Genomic DNA, 12148 nt, shown 5'->3' with positions numbered 1-12148 from the left:
TTTCTCCCATATTCAAAAGTTTTAAGGTTTTCAATAATAAATTGCAATTTATTGAAAAATATCCATAAGAATCAATGTAAAACCTGGGCTTCCTCTGCTTTCATTTTTTACCGCTTGGAGCGCTTCAACTATGTCAGATCACTCAGAATTCAGATCCCAATACGGTACGGATTCCCGTTAATTCGAGCCTTCGAGGCTTGAGTGTCCAGGCTCCAGCCCCTGGAGGATACTACGCTATAGGAAAATTATACTACACTTGGCAACGCTGGCTGGTTAATCACTAGCAAGAAGAAATAATTAAGCTTTGCGAGACCCATATTGCTGTGTTATGTTGTTGATAAGTGTTTCGATATTTTGAAAATACCGTGGCATCTTTTTACCCTACTGTTGACCCCCAGTTATTTACCATTGTAGGAATTGACATTTACAGTGAAGAAACAAGAATTTCATAGGTTATCGCAACTAGTGGTGTTAATATAGCTTTCATTGATTCAACCAACTTTTGTTTGACATCTTTCACTCCGATGACTCCAATTTCAATAGGAATGGAAGTGATACAGTTTAATCAGATTTTATGTCGTATCATGTAATTACGGAACGCAGTTTTCACGAGTTTGTGTCAAGGAAGGTTTCAGAAGAGAATCTAAACGTAATATTTTTTTCTTAAGCAAATCGTATTCGTATTAAATACAAAAATGAGAAGAACACGTATAAAGGCAATGGCCAATGTATCAGTGCGCCGAAAGCAAGGAAATTCTTCACCATTCACAGCAGCTAAAACTGAAAGTATTAATGCTATGGAGAATGTAGATACAGATAACAATGCAGCTGTAATTAAACAACCTCAAATAAAAGTAAAACAAGAAGTTGCAAATGATTATGAGTTAATGGAAACAGAATCAATTTGTTTTTTTAAACATGAAATTGATAAAGATCCAGAATTGTGTAAAATTTCAATAGAAAATTATGACTCAAAAATACCTCACGATCAAACTTTAAGCAAAGTAGCCGAGCAAAAAGATATAGAAGAAGGTAAGTTTGTATATAAAATTTTAAATTGTATAAAATTAGAATAATTTAAATTTGAATTAAAGGGTCTCCATTAAAAGCTGTGCAAAATCGCTCTTGTTTTATGAGGCCCATATTAAAATTTGATGATGATGGATGGACTAGAAAAAATAGCTTACAGGGAGATGAACCCACTACAAGTGAATCAGAGGATGATAATAGAAAGGTCTTACCTATTCCAATTAATCATTTGTTGGAAGATCCATCTCCTTCATCAGCTCAAAATCTTAAAGAAAATTCTAATGCTCTTCAAAACAATTCCACTAAATGTAAAGCAGCTCAGAAAAAACGAATAATAGTTTCAGAATCAGCAAAAAAGTTAATGGAGGCTAGAAAGGAATTCTTTTCAAAACATGAAAATAAAATACCAGATAGAAGCAAATTAACTATGCTTGATTTAATATACTATAATCCTATTTCAACCCCAATGAAAAAATCTGAGGATACTACCTTAGCACAAAGAAAATATTCAGGTTTGAGGTAAGATAGCTTGTGTGTTTATTACCATTTCCTTAAAATGATAGTTAAGAATGAGTAGAACTAACTCTCCTTAGTATAAATATGCTATCTTATTTATTACCTAAAATATAGCATTTTCAAGTTATGAGTTAATTTTACTTATCTTAAGTAGAATGATTAACAAATATTGGAAACATTACAGACACGAAGAACTTACATCAGAAGTAGAGGAAAATTTAGATGATCCAACAACAATGCCAGGGCCTCGAGTTAAGGTTGGATCAGATGGCCAATTGATACTTGATAAGCAAAGCTTAATAATAAGGCCTTCCCATGCAAGAAAGCATAAAGAGGTATTGTCAAAGGAAGCTTTACTTTTTGATGACGACAGTGGTAACGGATTTTATAAAAAACGACTAAAAAGTAAAGAATGGTCAAAGTGGGAAACATTGAAATTTTACAAAGCTTTGAATACAGTTGGTACTGATTTTTTATTGATGCAAAGTTTATTTCCTAAGCGAACCCGTCAGGAAATGAAATCTAAATTTAAAAAAGAGGAAAAAAGGAATAGAAAATTGATTGAAAAAGCTCTAGAGTTTCATCAAGAATTTGACACTGATTTGTTGGAGAAAGAATTAGGTAATTCGCCGCTTTTGTTTACTACCTAATTCATAAAATATGCAGGTAGTTTCACGTAACGGTCGTCACGATTATTTATGTATTTCTAATAAAATTAAAAAGTACTTGGGTTAAATTATGAAATTATGCAATAAAAAATAAGTCATTCCATTTAAAAAATAACAAATGACCGTATTTTTTAATTTAGCCCTTTTATGAGATGACGCTGACATTAACTTGATTAATTTTTAATTTTAATAATTTCTCCTAATGTTAACAAAAGCTTCTTAATCAATCATTGTAACTGTTATGTGAAACATCCTGTACATCGTTATTTATAAATTTGATGATTATAAAGTTTCATTCAATACTTCATAACAGCAATATTTGAGGAGTCTGTAGTACAAATGGAGTCAAGAAAAAGAGAAACAGCAAAATCATCTAATATAAAGAGTAGAAGAAGTAAAAAATTTCGATCTAAGAAAATAAGTAGTAAGTAAATTATTACAAAAGTATATTTGATAAAACTATAGATATTCGGATTATCAATTTTAAGAACGAATCTTATAGGATTAGCAGCATCCAGCATTGGAGAAATGAATGATACCGAAGATGAAGATAATTGCATAAGGTCAAAAAATCGAACTTTTAAAGCTCCTTTAGAGAAGAAACAACCAAGCGGCGCGACCGTGAGTAAACGAGGACAGAAGTTTTCAGAAAGCGAAGAAGAGAAAGAAATAAACAATTTAAGCTCAGATTCTGACTCGGAAGATGAGCAAGAGTCTTGCGTAAATCGACCTACGTCATCAGAAAAATTACGAAAAGTAAAAAGAACCAAACGGAAAGAATCGAGAGGAAATGAAATGGATACCAATATTCTGCCATTTGAATTGATACTTTGTTAATTGATCCTAAGAGGATCCTTGCTACCGACATTATGCATTGAAAACGAAGACCAACGATATGATATTATATAGAGACCGATTACAAACTTCAGTTACGTCGCGAACTATTGCTCTTTCTTCCTCTTTCGCTTTTGCTTTCTCTCTAATAAAAAAGTTATATTTTCAAGAAATGAAAATGTTGAAATTATCGCTTCTATATTTTACAAATGACTAATAAATTAAGAAGTGGGAATCTTTTATGTAAACAAGAAGTCCAAACGAATCCAAAAGACATAACGAATGAAATCGAACAAGAGATAAGGCCATATCATTGGCCGGAGTTTAAAAAAAAATAATCTTAAAATTTACATGGAGCCGATAACCGACCTCCATTTATTGAAAAACGCAAGTAAACGATAGTTGAATTATTTCACGTTCCACTGCATTTTTCTATGAATTCATTAGGAATTTTTCTTTGTATTAAAAACATTTTTATCACTCGTGCATGAAAAGTGCCTGATTTCAGCATAGTTTTTGGGATCGAAAATGAATATTTTCATGCCGGTATAGCCGCGCATGCGCAGTAGAGGTTAACTTCACTTTCGGCCCGATACTTTCCTCTCTAGGGTAGAAAATGACTACTTTCCTCCCAAGGAACAAAAGTATAGTACTTCCCACACGGGCTGAATATAGTTACTATTGACCATATGAGAAATTAAATAAGAAGGGTTATATTTCATTGTCATAAAAAAACTAATAAACTCCGAATAAGATTATCCAAAGTATAATATAAATTATAATGCAGAATTAGAGTGACTATATTTATTTTTTTACACATAATAATTTTGTTTATTTTTATTTTAGGGGGCTCCGCCCCCAGCCCCCGGCGGGGGCTTCGCCCCCGAACCCCCCGCTCCCCTCCCTGCCCTTCTTAGAATCACTTCCTTCGAAAACCTGCATGTACCCTTTTACGTACTCATTCATTTATCATTTCATTCACTCTTTACTTATAATTAATTCATACTGAACAATTTATTAATACATTACAAATCTGTAATGCACTCGTGATAAAAAATATCGTTTGTTACTCGGGACTACTTTACAATTGTACTCGTGTGATGGCAGCCCTCGCTTCGCTCGTGCTGCCAACTTCACACTCGTTCACAATCGTCAACTTTCGTCCCTTGTAACAAAATCTACTATACTTTACATATTAAACTTCTTAAAAATGAGAACATCCCCTCTCCCAAAATCAAAATTTTTAAATAATTCTTATTTTCGATACATTTATACTTGTGACGAATATTTGCATAAAAATTTGTATGGATTAGTTCATTATATTTTTGAAGGAAATGTAAGCGTCGCAACGAAACGTGTAGATTTTAGAAAAACACGTTTAACCCTTTGAGTCCTAGTGGGGAGCACCTGGAGAGAGCATAAGCTTACGGGGTTGCCAGGTAAAGGGTGAGGGGAAAGAAGACTGGCCGCCATCTTAGTACCTGTAGAAATGTAGCTATATATAGTACTATATATATATGTCATATTCTGAATCCAGAATACCGTGAACCAAGACAAATTAATAACACGGAGTGAATGTAGACGATTGGTGAATGGCGGGAAATAGGAATATTTACCAAATGCAAGCTGGTGCCGTGCAACTTGTCCATTGGACTCATTAGAATTTGGAGTAATCTATAACGGGCTGTTACCGCTAATATATATAAATCTATTAAGGTATATATATATATATATATATATATATTTAAAGTAAAATACTTAAAATAAATTAAAAAATAAATAATAATTTATATAAAATTACGTTGTAAAAAATATTGCACATTCAAATTAACACAAGAAGCTTATAAAAATTAATACAAAAGTATGATCGAATTTAAGAGTTACATACAGAATAAATAAAAAGATATTTATGAAATTGCTCTCTCCAGGTACTTTGTACCTCCATGTTATTTGAACATCAACACAGTAACAATAAAGTAAAAGTGTGAAGGTGTATTATATACACATACTAAGTGCATACTATATACTACGAAAAATGTCCGTCAAGAATAAAGAAATTTATCATTAGAAAGTGTTGGTGGCATGAATGCATTATATATCATCTACACTACCAGAATTATCCATTACCTTAACGTTACTGTGTTGGTATAAATGGAGGAAATACTTGAATTTATAATCCTTTTTCAATGAAACAAGAAGTAATCACACAAAGTTTTGTTTTTAATATTGGGATTTTCATAACTTACAAAAGAATATCGGAAAATAACAAAATATTATAATGCCAGTAGTGTATTTCTATCTATGAGTGTATTACTCTCGAATCTAAACTTTACCTCGGTAGAAATTATTAACAAGCTTTTGCGTTAGTGTAGAAATTATGCTCTGAATTTTTTAAAAAGTGGATGCTTGTTTGCCGTTGAGGAGTTAGCTGATTTTTTATATTGATAATAAACGGCATCATCAGCTCCGGAAATTGATATCACATTACCAGCTTCTCGTATGATCTAAAATGCATAAACCGTAATGTAGCATATGAAGTAAATATTGTATATTGAAATAAATAAATAAATATTATTGTTTCATTTATTATACCGATCTGAGCCATTCTCCAGGAATTCATTCTTCATCGGCGTCTTTGTCACTTACTAATAATACTTGCTGTAGTAAATGACTTTATTCCCCTCTAATCTTATATATCAAATCTAGCTCCTAAAAATTCATTACAATTAAAAACACTTTTTTCCGAGCAAAACTATTTTGAAAACTTCTTAATAAAAACAATACCTTATCCATTCCAGCTAGTTTTGTGATAACTTCATAGGCGTAACCCTGATTCACTAAAAATCTTTGACGGTTTTGAGAATAATTCATTTCCATAGTATCTTACGATACCAATGTATAAAAGAATGCATTGTATTATTCAGCAACTGCTTCTATAAAATAAAACAAAAGTAAGTATTTTTTAATTTTCTAACTTATTTTACCAAAGAAGCGCCAACCTTTCTTAGCTCGCAAAATTCTTTCCAAACGCTGTGCTTCTTGTCTTCAGAATCCACCATGCGATGATATTTGTATAAGAACATTGGTTTCTGCCAAATCAAAAGATGTATCTGTTACTTTACTTACAAATATAATATTAAATTTAGTATTAAATTTAAAATTCTGTAAAATTTATTTTCTTTCACTTTGACTAGTAGGACCATAAATATAACTTATTCATTTTTATTGCATAATGCTTTATGGCGAAGAAATTGTTAGAAAAAACCATTATTTTATCTCCCCTTCTTTCATGATTTTGTATCAAATATTGGCAGCAACGAAATTTATTTGGATTTATTATGTAGACCAATAGCTCTTGGCTCACCTTTTCATTATTCAGATACTCTCTATATTATTCGGGTGTCATAGGGCACCAAACTTCTGCACACTGTACCCCTGAAATAAAACTTCATTTTCATAATTCCAACCATTTGGATTTATATAGCTTAGGTCCAATTAGAAAGGTAAGATCCACGATTTTATCATCTTTTCTTAATAATGTAGCCGTTAAACCTAATTTACAATAGGACTGGACAATTGTTAGTACTCAATGGAACATTTTTCAAAAAATCGTATGCACTTCATCCAAGACTATAATTCTCCATTCCTGTTCCTGCAACCACTTTATTGTTTGTTCAGCCTCGAAAGAACGTTTTTGTGTATGCGTGATCATGGAATATGTTGTAACTTAGATACCACAGCCCATTGGCTTATGTTTTGCTTCGCTAGTAAACCGACATATCATCAAGTCATCAGCAGTTGACCACATTTCAAATTGCTGTTTCCATTGCTCAACCGATACTCCGAAGTTGCACAAAACCAAAGCTCTTTATCTTATTATACAGCAAGCTGTGTGACTCTTACTATACATTTTCCAGCACCGCATGGTAACATTAATTATTACACCAGATCTTCCTCGATTTTTGCCAAACATCTTTCTCAAACTTTTCTCTTGGTAAGGTCTTCAAACTGCTGATTGTTTTAAATCAATATTAATGTCAAGATTAGCAATATCATTTCGAAAATCAAACTCTGCCAGTAAAGAATGCTCCAATTCTATACATCTCTCTTCTTCGTTACTGCAATTTTCACTTGATTTACTTCAAAACTAACAGTCTTGATTTCCGCATCTTTTTCTTCATCCTCATCTTCTTTATCTATTTTATTATAAAAAGTAATAATATCCTCTGGAACTGTAACTAATTCCTCTGTAACTTCCATAGTACCTTCCGGTGTTTGCATTTTTCCAGAAAAACTGTTGGAGCATGTAGCATTAGTTTGACACCAAACTGTAAACCATGAAATGATGCCTTATATATAGCTTTGTTTTAATTAAACCAATTTTTTGTACAATGTACTTACTTGAAAATTTTTGTTTATTATTTGTGAATATAACAACATCATCCTTTTGTTTCATCTATAATCTTCCTTAATTTGCATTCTTGAATAACAGCTAGAGTCTTTTAACAACCTTTGAAGTACTTCTAGATAGGAAACTCAACAAAGTACTTGTTGTGTTTTAATACAAGTTTGACCTGAATTAAAGAATTAGTAAATAAACTATAAATTTTTTTCTCTATGCATTTTAAGCGGTTTAATGAGTTATACATACTTTATCAGATGATAATGTATATAATTTAGTAAATTTGATAATACCATCGGGTATACTAGTTTTGCTTAACCTTTAAAATATCCTCTACATTCACTCACAGTGTTATTAATTTTTATCTTGGTTCACGGTATTCAGGATTCAGAATATGACATACATATATATAGTACATACTATATGTAGCTGCATTTCTACAGGTACTAAGATGGCGGCCTGTTTCCTTCCCCTCACCCTTCTCCTAGTACCCCCTTGCCCAAAGTAGGACCTTATGCTCTCTCCAGGTACCTCGTACCTCCATGGAGTCGCGCGGTGGCAGTACTCGCGTGATACTCGCGCGCCACGGCGGATTCCTAGGCTAACCACTACGCGACGCTACGCAAATAAGTCCCTGTTTCCGCGCGTGCGCGTCACTCGACGGTTATTCGCACTCACTCGAATCCGTTCCCGCGTACTCGATCACAACACGACCCGGATTGTTTATGTTTGGGAGTCTAAGGTCGCGAGTCCTCACAATGACTGTACTAAGTCCGCGGCCTTGAACCGACTCAAGGGAACGATCCTGTCAACTGTCAAACGCACAACGAATCGATGTAATCGCGAACACTTTTACTAATTCGCGCTTTTACACACTATGACGTTCGTTATCGGTCCGACGGAATGATCACTCCGCTAGGTTGCCCGCTTACCCGTGACATGTGAGCCGGGCCAGCGGTTCCCTATAAAACCGTTCGGTGCTACGAGCCCTAAAGCCCTAGCACACCCCGGGACGTCACTGGACTTTTTTTACAATACGAATAATCACCCTTATATCAGCTACCTTGGGCTGGCTCTCTTCTTTATCTCTCTCTTCTTTTCTGTCTCTCGCTCTCTCTCCGAATGCCCAATGCTGGCCCTTAGGGCTGGAAGCTCCGCTGTCCGGTACGGCTGGCGGCAGGGTGGCAGTCGTCGCACTTAAACGCACGTTTTGCTTTTTTTCGGTATGCGGCGCGCCGCTGCTGCTCTGTCGCAGAACTGGTATCGGCGGCGGGGAAAATATCCTGGCACTAAGTGTCACCTTTGACATCTAAACTACGTGTGTCGGGGCAGTCCGCGGGAGCAGGTAAGGCCCTGCGCCTGTCCCGCCGCTGCCCCGCTACACCCATCGCGCGACACTAGGAAGCCGACAAGTTATCGATCCCCGATCAATAACTCATCGGTTGATAACTTCCTAGTTCGCATACGACCCGCCTATCTAGCGCTTGAGATTAGCAAAGCGCTAGATGGCAGCTATTGTAACGCTGCGGGAACGCAACGTTACACTATACTATAAAGTGAAAGCCGTGAAAGCTTTAAAAAAAGTGATATTTTAATAAGATAATTTGATACCTTTAGAATTACAGTGTATCATTTCATAAAAGCGTTAATCAGACAAGTCATACTGACCATAGTATCAGGATATTATTTGTTTTCGAGTTATTGATTGTCGTAAAATGTTGTTAAAGATATTTATACATTTTAATTAAAAAGACAGCTGTTTAGTTGTGTCGGTCATTATCTATTAAAAAATAATCATTTTAAAAATTTCTAAGGTTTACTTAATTATAACATTGATAAGTCCGTTGAAAACCATTGCGAAATATTAAAATTATTTATAAATTTCTGTTATATATTGCTAAGTACACAGAAACATTGCCAAATCTTGTACAATTTGTTTAAACTTATAAATTTACCAAAATGCAAAAACATGAATTGTTTTAATAGAAAAAAATTAACTTACATAATTTTCCAAGAGGATCTTCGATTAATTATTTGATACTTAAAACTTAAAAACAAAGTAATATAACAAAGTGGACGATTTTCTGTTCTATTATTTGTACCTAAGCTCCTTTAAAAACAGGAACACGTTTTGCACTAAAAGCTGCAAGTCCCTCGAGTCTATCTTCGGTATTTATTAGCTGAGAGTAACATTGTTTTTCTATTTCCAATCCATCTTTAATAGGTACATCCATTCCTTTAGAAACAGCAACCTTAGCCATCCTAAATATAAGCGTTTAATAATCATACCAATGCTTGCAGAATAAATGCAAAATACATTCATAGAGAATATTTTATACAAAATTTAAATTATTTAAATTAATATACAACAGTTTTTCCTATCCCTGCCAATTTACGGCAATTTTCAATATATACATATATATTTATAAAAGAATGTTTATTTAATTACAAACTCTTTCCACGTTAAAAAAATATAAACTCTTATACAGGAATTTTAAATCTTAGTGTCAATGAAAAGAAAAAAGATGAATAAACATTCTTTAATCCGAACATCTTTTACTAGTCTACCACCTGTAAACGTAATTCTTTTGAAAATGATACGCTTATTTACTTACTTAACTCCGATGGGACCGTTAGGTAAAATTTCTCTAGCAATTGCGAGCGCCTCTTCATAAGCAGCATTTCCATTTTTATTTTGGGGAACAGCTCTATTAACGAGTCCAATATTTTCAGCTTGTTCTCCATCGATTATTCTAGCCGTATAAATGAGCTCCTTGGCCCTGGGTACTCCGATCAATCTTGGTAGCCTTTGAGTACCCCCTGCGCCAGGTATTATAGCTAATTTTGTTTCCACGAGTCCCATTTTTGCTTCACGAGTAGCAACTCTGATATCGGTGGCTAATGCCAATTCTAGGCCTCCTCCCAATGCTACACCATCTATAGCGGATATTACAGGGGCCGGTAGCATTTCCACCTCGCTCATCATAGTTCTTAAGGAAGAAACAAAATCCGAAACCTCCGAGTCATTCATTTTTAACCTTTCACGTAAATCTGCCCCAGCGCAAAAGACGGAAGGTATTAAGCTACGAATAATCAATATTCGAAGCTTGTTATCTTGTTTAATTTTAGAAAGCTTATCTGACATTTGCGCTAACAAATTTTTGTTAAAAGCGTTACGAGCGTCTGGTCGATTTAATCCTAGAACAGCGATACCATTGTCTTTTCCATCCAGATACTTGAGGATCACATCTTTAGTTTTTTCCTTGGTCCTGTACGATGTTTCGGTAGATATCGTTCTTGACAAAGATCGAGTAAAATGGTTCAGATAACACGTAAATTTTACACTCATTGCTACCAGTTTGAATCTGGAAAATATTCTAAAAAGTATTTATTACTTTCGTTAAAAATCCAGAAAATTGAATCGACATGTAATAAAAATAAGTTTCTAAACAGTTAACATCGAGCCAATATCGGGCAATTTTCGAGCCGAGTAAACAACAATTTTTACAAGTTTTATTTATCTAACAATTACTACATTGTTGATAAATCATGTCTCCGAGATTATAGCTTCTACTGCGTTGAATGATTTTTGTTTATATAGGGGAGCACACATAATTAATTAGAGAGCTACGATTATTTCAACTATCGAGCTTACAATTCACCACGAGAAAAACTTTGAAATAATAACTAATAGCTTGGCCACACCTGTATGTATTAGACACTGTTAAATAATGTGTTAAAAAAAGTAGAAGTATATCGCTGATCCGGCAGGAGTTTGTTGTACTTTTAAAAAAATAGCTTGTACAAACTAGAATTACAAGTATTTTCACAATGATAAGAAAGACGAAGAAGAAATCGCAAACATTGCGATACGTTCCACTTCTTATTTCATTAATGCTTCGTCAGCATTGCTCACGCTACTTAAGCCGGTGGCACACGATGCTTGTTTTCGCTTTTGGATTACTCGCAGCCTTCTAGCCAGCCGAGCTATCATTGGCCCGTGGTAAAATGAAATTAAAACTTTCTAACCAGTCAGCCAATAACACGAAAGTGAGCGAGTGATCCATCGAAAGCAGCATCGTGTGCCCCTTACTTTACGCTCAAACGAGTGGGGGGGAATGAGTGATAGCAGTGGTGATAGTGGAGAACACTGGTGGGGAGTGAGGTCCGAGGCTCCTTTAAGGCCAGTATCCACGTTTTGACAAATTGGTTCCGAGTTTTTGGCCACGATTTTTCACACAGGATGTTTGTCCTTGGATCAATTTTTTCTTCTAGTGTAAAAATCCAGATTCTAATTGACCTACTTCTCGAATCGTGGAAATAGGGGCCTTAGATCATCCAAGGCAAACTTGCTGAGACCTTCGTCGCTTCTTCAGCACCTGCAAATTGATTTGTGTTATTAATGCGATATAAGCTTGAAAATTACTTTTTCTTTTACCTTTTAACTGCTGAACCTGTATATTTATGGACTTTATTTTTGTATACTTGGGGCTGATTCATCGGTTCCCATAAATAGAATAGTTTTAAATTCTGTCGTAGTTTATTTGTTTCGATTATAATTAGGAAAGAGATTAGAAAAGTTATAAGAAATCAATCATCGGGAGATTAAGATGTAGTTGAGGAGGCACTTGCGCCCACGTAGCCACGATTGATAAAAGTATCGTCATTAAAAAGAAAAAGGACACTGATAATTTATTAT

At 34.4% G+C, this 12148-nt stretch overlaps 2 protein-coding genes across 4 annotated transcripts; one reads left to right on the top strand and one right to left on the bottom strand.

Annotated features, from left to right (window-relative positions):
* The first annotated feature begins 103 nt into the window (after window positions 1-103).
* Window positions 104-4791, top strand: LOC136783139 (transcription factor TFIIIB component B'' homolog). Its single transcript, XM_066743020.1, has 5 exons — window positions 104-1032; window positions 1095-1548; window positions 1730-2166; window positions 2527-2637; window positions 2716-4791. Exons 1-5 carry the CDS (start codon window positions 696-698, stop codon window positions 3048-3050), a joined length of 1674 nt encoding a protein of 557 aa, XP_066599117.1. The 5' UTR covers window positions 104-695; the 3' UTR covers window positions 3051-4791.
* A 455-nt stretch (window positions 4792-5246) lies between these two features.
* Window positions 5247-11761, bottom strand: LOC136783145 (methylglutaconyl-CoA hydratase, mitochondrial-like). 3 transcript variants are annotated; one of them, XM_066743035.1, is made up of 9 exons: window positions 11543-11761; window positions 10065-10826; window positions 8513-9711; window positions 7449-7621; window positions 6412-7375; window positions 6047-6136; window positions 5832-5980; window positions 5640-5756; window positions 5247-5551 (listed from the first exon to the last, which is right to left on the bottom strand). In XM_066743035.1, the coding sequence occupies exons 2-3, from the start codon at window positions 10796-10798 to the stop codon at window positions 9552-9554; spliced, it is 894 nt and encodes a 297-aa protein (XP_066599132.1). In that variant the 5' UTR covers window positions 10799-10826; window positions 11543-11761; the 3' UTR covers window positions 5247-5551; window positions 5640-5756; window positions 5832-5980; window positions 6047-6136; window positions 6412-7375; window positions 7449-7621; window positions 8513-9551. The 3 variants fall into 3 exon arrangements, with proteins under 3 accessions (XP_066599132.1, XP_066599131.1, XP_066599130.1); XM_066743034.1 differs by lacking the exon at window positions 11543-11761 and adding an exon at window positions 11155-11489 and having other exon boundaries at window positions 10065-10814; XM_066743033.1 differs by lacking the exon at window positions 11543-11761 and adding an exon at window positions 11155-11488.
* Window positions 11762-12148: the final 387 nt, after the last annotated feature.

The sequence above is a fragment of the Prorops nasuta genome, unplaced genomic scaffold, assembly GCF_024137725.1.
Source record: "Prorops nasuta isolate Cenicafe-Biocafe unplaced genomic scaffold, Cenicafe_Pnas_1.2 PNAS00032, whole genome shotgun sequence".
Classification (NCBI taxonomy): Eukaryota; Metazoa; Arthropoda; class Insecta; order Hymenoptera; family Bethylidae; genus Prorops; species Prorops nasuta.
The sequence above is the reverse complement of the archived record's forward strand: the minus strand, read 5'-3'. Positions and strand labels throughout refer to the sequence as shown.